The sequence below is a fragment of the Stenella coeruleoalba genome, assembly GCF_951394435.1.
Source record: "Stenella coeruleoalba genome assembly, chromosome: 5".
NCBI lineage: Eukaryota > Metazoa > Chordata > Mammalia > Artiodactyla > Delphinidae > Stenella > Stenella coeruleoalba.
This window is the reverse complement of record NC_137150.1, coordinates 10,943,960-10,955,629: the sequence shown is the minus strand read 5'-3', so window position 1 is coordinate 10,955,629 and position 11,670 is coordinate 10,943,960. Positions and strand designations below refer to the sequence as shown.

Here is an 11,670-nt window from a genome sequence, read left to right as displayed (position 1 = left end):
CTTGGACTGCGTGGCAACCAGGGTGCTCCCACCCAACCTTCCCCCCGTCCTCCTTTCCTGGGGTCCCGTTTTCATCGCGTCTGATGGCCCTCCCAGCCTTCCCAGCCCCTCCCATTTCCTCTCACACAGATGTTTCCCTTAATAAAATTCTCACGTTTAATCCCATCTTTGCATCTGCTTCTCAAAGGACCTGGACTGAAGTAATGCCTCTCCCCACTGATGCCCCAGCCATGCACACATCACCGTGGGTGGAAGAGGGAGCAAAGGAGGTCACCTTCTGCTGATTCACCTGGGGACCCTGGCCTGAGATTCTGAAGGTGCAGATGACAGAGGCAATATGTTTGCCTTCGTCACTGGTCTCAATGCCAATGAAGGAAGGAAGTCGAAGTGGCAAGTAATTGACTAGCACCTAATTCAACGGCCAAGAAGTCACTTTTTGTCGCAGGTGACCACAAGCACAAACAACAGTTTGGATTTTTTCCCCATCTTGTTATGTCCCTTGGGGAAGATATTCAAGCCCTGCACCCTCAGTAACTCCTTGTGGGGAGATTTTCTTGCCATCTTTTGCTCCCCGTGAAGGAAGAGAGCACATAAACGATATCCTGATTCTAAAACACCTAGAAGGAAGTGGTCCACGGTCATCAGTATCATTTAGCATTGTTCTGGAAGTACGAGCCAATGTCACCAGATGAGAAAAAGGAAGAAGAGGTTAGAGAGAATTCATTAAGGTACGGAATTAGTATACAAACTATGCAAACAATAGCCAAATATAAATATAGTGGAAGATAAGAACTTATTTACAATAGTGACAAAACAGAATAATGTCTACGAACAAGTTTAACAAAAGTTGTGTAGTGCCAATAGGATGAGAATTTTAAAACTCCACGGAGGAACAAATACTTTAATAAATTCAAAGATACCTTATTCTTGAATAGAAATAAAAGTTTAAGATCCAATCATCCAAATATTCATATTTAATACAATATTTAATACATATCCATTTAACGTCACTCTGTATTAACCACATCTTATTTTCTGTAATGCTGATGCTTTGACACCTGGGCCTTGCTGACCCCGGGGACTGCCCCTCCCAGGTTAGCTAGTCCCCTGTTGACAAACAACTCTTTTTATATGCAAATCAACCCTGAGCCCACGATCCCATCCTCCCTCTTTATAGTGCTCTGTATTGGGCTCTCACGTTCCAGGCCTCTTATCTCCCTGCCCTAATCACCACAGGGTCAGGTACCAGATGCCTGGGGCAGCCCCTGCACCCTGGAGTCCATGGATATTGTTCAAACTAGCCAATCCTAACCCAGCTTAATCTGCCTCACCTGTTTCTTTCCAAGGAAAGCACGGTAAAGACTTCAGCTGTAAGTTGCCTCTTTCTCTGTGCCCGGAGACCACCCTCACCCTTTCCCCATGCAGCCCTGCACGGTGTGGGACCCTCTCTTCTCCAGAACTGTGAGTAAGAAACTATCTTTTCTTGGCAATCGTCTCCTGATCTGTTGGCCTTACTGAATGTGAAGTCCTTCTATTAATACACTAAATTTTAAAATGTACTCCAATGAAAATACTAGATTTTTTGTGCTACTAGAGTTAATACAGAAAAATAATCAAATGAAGATAAGCATGAAAGCTCTGAAGAAGAATGACGTAGGCAGAGTGGTGGGGAGAGGGCACAGCTGGACGGTGGGCGAAGGGCAGGGGGCGAGAATGGCACTGTGAGTTATGAAATGGAGTTAGGAGTATAGTGGATGTAAATATCAGTGCACAGCACTGAAGTGTGAAAGAAGTATTTATCTCCAGTAACTCAACTTTACTTTTGACCTCCATTTGGAGGAGGGACTTGGCCCAGTTCCATCAGGGCCTCGAGGCCCAGACCCCACCCCTACATGGCTCTAAGGACGGTGGGGCTTGTCTAACCCAGGCACCAGGGCTGGGCTTTGATCCTCCGTGGCTCACCTCTCCACGCTGCACTCTCAGAATTGTTTGCTGCGGCTTTTGTGATATAACCCCCCCGGGGCCGCCACCCCTGCAAGAAAATGTCCGTGATGTATATATCACGATTCTTCAAGGGGGAGCCCACAGAGGAGCTTGCCAAACAGCAGGAGGATGCAGGCCCTGGAAGATGAGGGGTGGGTGACATCTGGGTACACAGGCACTAGGTCAAGGCGGGAAGGGAGATGGGAATTCGATGCATCATGAATATCGTGCGTAGTGACGAAGGTACACGCAGGGTGCTGTAGGAGGGCTGGGAGAGAGGATAGCTTCACGGAAGAGGTGACAACATGGCTGATACCACATGGCAAACGGCGGGGAGCACACAGAGCTCAGGCTAGGGGGAAAGCAGGTCTGATTTCCTGAGCCCTCCCTGATCACTGGGGTGAGGAGGCAGTACCTGGGAACACGCTGGGACCAGGGAATGAGCCTCAGGACGATCCAGGTAGCCGTAGATGAAGCACTCCACAGAGCTGGCTCCAGTGACCCCTGGGAAGAAAATCATGGGTGACGCCATCTCTGGATATTTCCAGGCCTGAGTCAAAATTTAAAGTGTTCCCTTCAAACTTTGAAACTGGAGATCCAGGGGTTTCTAGCTGTGCCTTTTCTCTCTGCTCCCTAACTGCAGGGTTAACCACACAACCTGGATTCACCATGGGTTCACTAACCAGCTAGCCTCTCTCCTAGAAGAAAAGGCCTTGGAGGGGAGGGACGATCCAAGATGATCCAGTGAAAACCAGAGGCTTAGGCAGCCTTGCCTGTCAGATCTGAACCCAAGGTGTACTTTAATCTGCACCTTATCTTTGGGAGGATTTCACAGGATCTTCAATTTCCTTTATCCACATTACTCCATTATTCAGATGAGCAGCAGCAAATGCAACCAGAAAACACCAGATGATTCAAACTTCATCTGTATACATTTCACTCTCCACAGCAGTCAGCAGAGTCAGTTTTACCAGAGTTTCTCAATCATAATTCCCATCTGGAATTTAACTGGTTTCCAACTTTCTTAATACACTCATATGAAATTCCATCCTAGTCACTCTAAGTTTGCATGTATCAATACTTTAATAATCATGTGCCACTTCTTCATGGCAGTGCATTGCTTCCCCACTGCCTAGAGAAGTGTCTTAAAAACAGTAAAGGAAGTTGGTGCAGCCACTATGGGAAACAGTATGGCGGTTCCTCAAAAAAACTAAAAATAGAACTACCATACAATCCAGCAATTCCACTTCTGGGTATTTATCCAAAGAAAATAAAAACATTAATTCAAAAAGATATATGCACCCCTATGTTCATTGCAGAATTATTTACAATAGCCAAGGTATGGAAACAACCTCAATGTCCATTCATAGATGACTAGATAAAGAAGATATGGTGTTAATATATACAATATACTACTACTCAGCCATACAAAGAACGAAATTTTGCCATTTGCAGCAACATGGATAGATCTGGAGGGTGGTATGCTAAGTAAGTCAAACAGAGAAAAACAAATACTGTATGATTTCACTTACATGTGGAATCTAAAAAACAAAACAAATGAACAAACAAAATAAAACAGACTCATAGATACAGAGAATAAACTGGTGGTTGCCAGAAGGAAGGAGGGTGGAAGGATAGATGAAATAGGGGACAAGGTTTAAGAGGTAAAAACTTCCAGCTATAAAATAAATAAGTCATGAGGATGTAATGTACACATAGGGAACATAATCACTAATATTGTAACAACTTTGTATGGTGACAGATGGTAACCGGTCTTATTGTGGTGACCATTTCATAATGTATAAAAATAGCAAATCACCATGTTGTACACCTGAAACTAACACAATATTGTATGTTTCTTATAATTCAGTTAAAAGTAGTAAAAGAATAAATACATTTTTGGAAGCAATATTATTTTCATTTTCCTTTGGTGTTCGAAATCCTATTATTTCTTTGTAACAGATCTGAGAACTTTTCCCTAAGGAAAACATACTCAAGTGACATAATACGCTGAGCTACTTCAGAAGTGCATATGTGAAATAACCATAGAAAATATCCACTGAGCTATTTCCAAACATCATGAATTCTCATTCAGCTATTATCCAGTGAGCAGGTGGCTGTTTAAGGAAATAAAAACACACAGCCCCTGTCTTCCAGGAAATGACTCATTCTATTTGGGAAATAAGACCCATTTACTTGCAAAGTGAAACCACACTGCTAAACAGGACACAATTCCAGCCAACATTCTCCTCTTCTCTAAAGTTGCATCTTCCTAAAACACAATGGCATTTATGGAGTGCCTTCTATATACCAGGCACTGGGCTTCTGGATAACTTTTTGAACCCCTAGACAACCCCATGAAGTATGAAAGGTTTGGGAAAGAATATCAGTAGAGGAACTAACCTGATAAGTCATTTCCAAGCCTGAATTCTCAGCGTTCCTAAATTAAGAAAACAACCATAATCTTTCAAAGTTCAGTTTTTATGAGGCACTTGAGTATTCAACATACTAGGATCCCGTAAGAATGTTCCTTATTAAACTAGGGGATACAAAACATTTACCAGTAAACTTTGACTATCAACCAACAGATTCATTTTAGAGGGGCTTATTCAATATCTTATCCTTCTAAGGAAAGATCCCATTTATAAAGCAGGCAGTCAGTGGGCAGTGCTCCTGGACTAATCTGATCTTTGTTCAGACTGACCTCTGCTGGTCAGTCTATTGACCTGCCAACTTTTTTTCTCTCTTGAGATAATATGACTAGAGAAGGAGCCTTTTCCCCAAATTACATCTAGTATCCAGATTTATATAGTTCAACTCACAAATGTTCACCAAGCCCTCAACCTTTCAGCAAAATCTTATGTAGCACTTGGCTGCCAGAGGCCAGTGTCCACGGGCAGAGTAGGACACTGATGAGATTACATAAGCCGCCCACTCTCTGCCCTCCTTGGATATTCCCTATGCTCTTCCGCAGCCCAGGCTCTCTAGTCTGTATCTCAGAATACGTAAGAGGACCTGCCAGGAGGCCTGATCTCAAGGGCCTGTCAGGCAAAGCCACAGCTCCCTGCAAGTATCTCCTGGGTTCCCACCTCGAAGCTGGAGTCCACAACATTGTGGAGGTCACTCAGGCCCCTAACTAGCCAACGGATATAAGTCTGATATGTACAGTACAGTCAAACTAGCTGAACTTGGATATAAAGTCCTATACTCCAACTCATCTATAAAACTGCAGATAATAAACAAGAATGACCCTGAAAATAGGTGATACTTTTCCATTTCTAGTATTTTCTTAAAACAATGTCTGTTTCTGGTAATACAATTACATAATTATTTTTACTTTAAAATCTTATAAAAGTAGGAAAAACATGAGGGAAATAAAAATTACTTAAATCCCATCACCAAGTTATATTAAAATTTTGGTTTATTTTGTGCCCACCTTTTTTCTCTATGTATGTGTGTATGAGTAAAGATGTATATCCTGACCTGGACCCATCCATTTTTGTAGCTGTGATTATTTTTCCATTAATAAATATTCATTCTTTAACACAATTTTTATTTTATGATGTTGACAGATCATAATTTACATAACCAATGTCTTATTATTAAACATTGTGGTTGTTCCTAAATAAAACTATGCTGAATGTTCTTATATATAAATATTTGACCAAATGTTTTATTATTTCTTCAAAATACATTCTTGAAGTAGGCCCACTGGGTCAAAAGTTATGGGGTATGAACATTTTATGATTGCAAATACAAGCAACGCTAGAATTCCTCTATGGAATTTGTACCAATTTCATCTTCCGCCCCAGCACAGCACTCCTCTCCTCACTTCACCCTCACCAAACACTGAAAATTATAATTTAAAAAGTGCTTTGCTAAGTGGCTGGGGTAAAAAAAAAAGGTTTTTCTATTTAACTTACCTACTCATTTGTATTCATACTCATACTTTTATTGATCATTTGTGTTTTTCTGTTAATTATGCATTCATGCCCTTTCCCCATTTTTCTGCTAGTGCATTAATATTTTTCTTATTTATAAGAGTTCTTTACATATTAAGGCTGTTGATTCTGTTGGTCTCAATGTGGTACACATAAACTAAGGTTGATAATCCAAATATACCCTGAAATTATTAGTTTGGGTGTGGTGTGACTTCTTCTTTGGCTTAGTAAGTTCTTTCCTGAAAAACTAAACAGAACAAAAACCCAACTCATAAGATGTAGAACAAGCCCCATTAAATACTGGGTAGACTAAGGTTGGGTAGACTAAGGTATGAAGTGGTCAATGGATAAACTATGAAGGAGAGATAGTCTAGGTACTCCAACTTACTGAACATGCCTCTACATTGCATAGTTCTGAAGCTTTTTTCTTCGAAGATGTTATTAAAAGATATGTGACTTTAAGAATGGATTTCCTTAAAAGAATACTGATGTGTCATTCAATAAACGAGTTATGGTGCTATTTAATAAACCCCTCTTTCAACTGTAAATGGTTATTTCTGTCGTAGAATACTGGTATCTTTTTATGGTTTTAATCAATTCCTGCACTATAAAATGTCATTTAGAAATGTTTTTTATTTTTCTTTGCAGAACAATTTTAACATTATAGTAATTTTGCTGTGGAAAATAAAATTCCATCTTACAGGAAAGAGATGCCAAGTCACTCATTGGCATCTTTATTTACATATTAGAGCGGGTCAGCCAGTGAAAATCCTAGAAAAAGAAAAGACAACAAACATTCAGTCAAAAGAAATAACTGTGTCAAACTATATCCTGTTTTGCTTGCTCTAAAATCTAAAAGTCCCATTATAACCACACTAGCCACAGTGGTGGTAAAGTGAAGTTTGTCTTTGGTCTAGAGCTTTTCCCAAAAAGGAGCTAAAAATCCATTAATGAATCTTGCTGTCTTGTCCTACAAAACAACCTAACATCACTTTCTGGATCTTCCCCCATTAACAATAATCAGGGCACAAAAAAACTAGAGTCTGAAAGAACCAGAAGTACATGCAAAAGAAGAGAGGAATTTACAAAACAGAAATTAGAGTCACAGATGTAGAAAAAAAACTTATGGTTACCAAAGGGGAAAAGGGGGAGAGGGATAAACTGGGAGACTGGAATTGACATATATACACAACATTATATATAAAATAGATAACTAATAAGAACCTACTGTATAGCACAGGGAACTCTACTCAATACTCTGTAATGTCCTATATGGGAATAGAATCTTAAAAAAGAGTGGATATATGTAAATGTATAACTGATTCACTTTGCTGTACAGTAGAAACTAACACAACATTGTAAATCAACTATACTCCAAAAAAAATTAATAAAAAAAAAAAAAAGAGAGAGAGGGAATGAAGGAGGCCCAAAGAGGACCACGAGCTCCCATGTCTAAGAAGAGCTTGAGGAGAAAAAGCAGTGCATGGAAGCCTTGCCCAGAACTAAAACCATCCTACCCACGTGGCCTGGACACAGGCAACTGCAGAGATTAGGTCTTCCCTGTATTTATAGCAGGAAGCAGCCAGCTACACCATGAATTGATGACAATGGTAACCATTTATAGTTTGTTCTCTATATCTGTGAGTCTGTTTCTCTTCTGTTATATTCATTTGTTTTATTTTAGATTCCACATATAAGTGATAATATACAGTGTTTTTCTTTCTCTGTCTGACTTATTTCACAAAGCATAATATCCTTAGGTCCATCCGTGTTGTTGCAGATCATGGAATTTCCTTCTTTTTATGACTGAGTAGTATTCCATTGTATATCTATACCACATCTTCTTTATCCATTCCTCTGTCGATGGACACTTACGTTGCTTCCATATCTTGGCTATCGTAAATAACGTTGCTATGAACACTAGGGTGCATGTATCTTTTCAGACTCACAGATACAGACAACAAATTAGTGGTCACCAGTGGGGAGAGGGACAAGATACGGGTATGAGATTAAGAGACGCAAATTACTATGTATAAAATAAATAAGCTACAAGGATATATTGCACAGCACAGAGCATATAGCCAATATTTTATAATAACTTTATGAATAATTTTATAAAAGTATAATCTATAAAAATATTGAATCACTATGCTGTACACCTAAAACATGATATTGCAAAATCAACTATACTTCATTTTTAAAAAAATGACAAATGGTAATGGACACACAATCAATCAATGAAAAATAAACAGTTTAGAAACTATAATATATGGGGAATTCTACTGGAATGAAGATAAATAATGTTGAAGTGGTAGATGCAAAAAATACAAGGATAATCCTCATGGAATTATACAAGAGGAAATAAGAACTTGTATTCTCCAGCAATAGCCCCCAAATTCATAGAGAATTCAGAGAATAGACCATTAGAAGCAGATCATTTAGACAGGCATTAGCAGAGAAGGGACAATCAATTAGGGCCCTTCCGTGACTAACACAGGTCTCAAGTCTATTTTGTCTGTGTGTTCTGAATGTGCTTACCAAGCCCCTTGTGGCTTTAGTTTCCTTAGTGCTCTGATGCCCTGATGCCAGAAGGAGGGCATTCTGGTTGCAAAACTGACATCCCAGCTATTGAAAAGCATATACTCAGCTACAGATAAAATGACATGCGATTTTAAAACCTACCTATTGGGTGTCTAGCTTGCAGAAATCATTTCAACAAATAGTTTTTTTTTTTTTTTCAAGGCAATCAGTAAACCCACAAAGGTCCTGAGTAGGTTCTGAAAGTTGTTAATCCTACCTGAAAACAGCCTGCCTGCTTGCTCCACATAAATCCCTGCTAATGCCACCTACGCCATCACCTTTCTGGCCTAGCCTTTCTGTGCTCACCATCCCCATCACCATGCTTCTTCTTAAGTAGCTCTTCTCTCTGCTATGAAAAGAGCCTGAGAGGCTATGCCAGAGCCTCTCTCTTTCTCTCTTTCTAAATTTTAATTGAAGTATAATAGACATACAACCTTATATTAGTTTCAGGTATACAACATAATGATTTGATATTTGTACACATCGAGAAATGATCATTACAATAAACCTAGTTAACATCCATCACCATATATAGTCACAGAAATTTTTCTTGTAATGAGAACTTTTAATATCTATTGTCTTAGTAACTTTCAAATATGCAACACAGTATTATTAACTAAAGTCACTATGCTGTGCGTTACATCTCCAATGACTTTATAACTGGAAGCTTATACATTTTGACCCCCATCACCCATTTTGCCCACTCCCCACCCCCCAACTCTGGCAACCACCAATCTGTTTTCTGTATCTATGAGCTTGGTTTTTTTGTTTGTTCTAGGTTCCATAAGAGAGATTATATGATACTTGTCTTTCTCTGTCTGACTTAAGTCATACAGCATAACGCCCTCAAGGCCCATCCACGTTGTTGTAATGCTAAGATTTCATTATTTTTTATGGCTAAATAATAATCCATTGTGTATATATACACCACATTTTCTTTATCCAGTCATCCACTGTAGACTGTTTCATATCTTGGCTACTGTAAATAATGCTGCAATAAACAAGGAAGTGCATGTATCTTTTAGAGTTAGTGTTTTAATTTTCTTCCCATAAATACACAGAAGTGGAACTGCTGGATAACATGGTAGTTTTGCATTTAATTTTTTGAGGAAACTCCATATTGCTTTCCATAGTGGCTGCATGTATTTATATTGCCACCAAGAGGGCACAAGGATTCTCTTTTTCTCTACATCCTTGCCAACACTTATTTCTTGTCTTTTGATAACAGCCATTCTAACATGTATGAGGTGATACCTCATTGTAGTTTTGATTTGCATTTCCCTGATGATTAGTGATGCTGAGCATCTTTTCATGTACCTGTTGACTATCTGTATGTCTTCTTTGGAAAAATGTCAATTCATATTTTCTGCCCAGTTTTTAATTGGATTGTTCTTTGCTATTGAGCTAAATGAGTTCTTTATATTTTTTGGATATTAACCCCTTATCAGACAATATGATTTCAAATATTTTCTCCCATTCAATAGGTTGCCTTTTTGTTTTGTTGATGATTCCCTTTACTATGCAGAAGCTTTTTAGTTTGAGGTAGTCCCGCTTTATTTTTGCTTTTGTTGCCTTAGCTTTTATGTCAAATTCAAAAAATTATCTCCAAGATCAGCGTCAAGGAGCTTACTGTCAGTTTTCCTCTAGGAATTTTATTGTTTCAGGTCTTATATTCAAATCTTTCATCCATTTTAAGTTAATTATTGTGTATAGTGTAAGATCGTGGTCCAGTTTCATTCTTTTGCATGGGGCTACCTAGTTTTCTCAACACCATTTAATGCAGAGATTGTCCTTACCCCACTGTATATTCTTTTCTCCTTTGTCATAAATTAACTGATCATATATGCATGGCTTTATTTTTGGGGTCTCTATTCTGTTCTATTGATCTATATATCTGTTTTAATGCCAATACCATATTGTTTTGATTAATAAAATTTTGTATTATATATTTTGAAATCAAGTAATTTAATGCCTCCAGCTTTGTTCTTTCTAAGATTGCTCTATTTGAGGTCTTTTGTGGTTCCACACAAATTTTAGGATTGTTTGTTCTATTTCTGTGAAAAATGCCATTAAAATTCTGATAAGAGATTGCACTGAATCTGCATATTGTTTTGGGTAGTATGGACAGCTTAACAATATGAATTCTTCCAATCCGAGAGCATGGAATAGTTTCCATTTCTTTGTGTCTTCTTCAGTTTTTTTCATTAATGTCTTATAGTTTTCAGTGTACAGATCTTTCATCTCCTTGGTTAAATTTATTCCTAGGAATTTTATTCTTTTTTTTTTTTTTTTGCGGTACGTGGGCCTCTCACTGTTGTGGCCTCTCCCGTTGCGGAGCACAGGCTCCGGACGCACAGGCTCAGCGGCCATCACTCACGGGCCCAGCCGCTCCGCGGCATGTGGGATCTTCCCGGACTGGGGCACGAATCCGTGTCCCCTGCATCGGCAGGGGACTCTCAACCACTGTGCCACCAGGGAAGCTCTATTCTTTGTGATGCAGTTGTAAATGAAGTCGTTTTCTTAATTTCTCTGATAGTTTGTTGTTACTGTATAGAAACACAACAGAACTCTGTGTGTTAATTTTGTATCCTACAACTTTACTGAATTTATTATAATAGTTTTTCAGTGGAGTTTTTAGGGTTTTCTATACATAATGTCACACCATCTGCAAATAGTAACACTTCTACTTCTTTGCTTCCAATTTGGATGCCTTTCATATCTTTTCTTGCCTAATTGCTCTGGATAGGACCTCCAATACCATGTTGAATAAAAGTGGTAAGACTGAGCATCCTTGTCTTGGTCCTGATCTTAGAGGAAGCTCTAGCTTTTCACTGTTAAATATGATCTTAGCTGTGGGCTTGTGACACATGACCTTGATTATGTTGCGGTATGTTCCCTCTATAACCACTTTGTTGAGATTTTTTTATCACAAATGTTGAATTTTGTCAAATGCTTTTTTCTGTATCTGTTGAGATGATCATATGATTTTTATCCTTCATTTTGTTAACGAAGTGTACCACTTTGATTGATTTGTAGTTATCGAACCATCTTTGCATACCTGGAATAAATCTCACTTGATCACAGTATATAATCCTTTTAATGTATTGTTGAATTTGGTTCGCTAATGTTTTATTAAGGATTTTTACATCTACATTCATCAGGGATA

The 11,670-nt window shown here is 38.7% G+C and overlaps 1 protein-coding gene across 3 annotated transcripts in view; it reads right to left on the bottom strand.

Moving 5' to 3' along the window:
- Nucleotides 1–364: 364 nt before the first annotated feature.
- Nucleotides 365–11,670, bottom strand: part of HACL1 (2-hydroxyacyl-CoA lyase 1) — a 47,622-nt gene continuing 36,316 nt past the window's right edge. Inside the window, exons 17-19 of one of the 3 annotated variants that reach the window (XR_013828594.1) lie at nt 6,626–6,695; nt 4,387–4,423; nt 2,399–2,487 (exon numbers count right to left, since the gene is read on the bottom strand). Coding sequence is in view for 2 of the 3 variants with exons in the window: in XM_079923332.1 (XP_079779458.1) it covers nt 2,200–2,487 (288 nt within the window). In the remaining variant the exon portion in view is untranslated. The other 2 variants (XM_079923332.1, XM_079923333.1) reach the window with 2 other exon arrangements.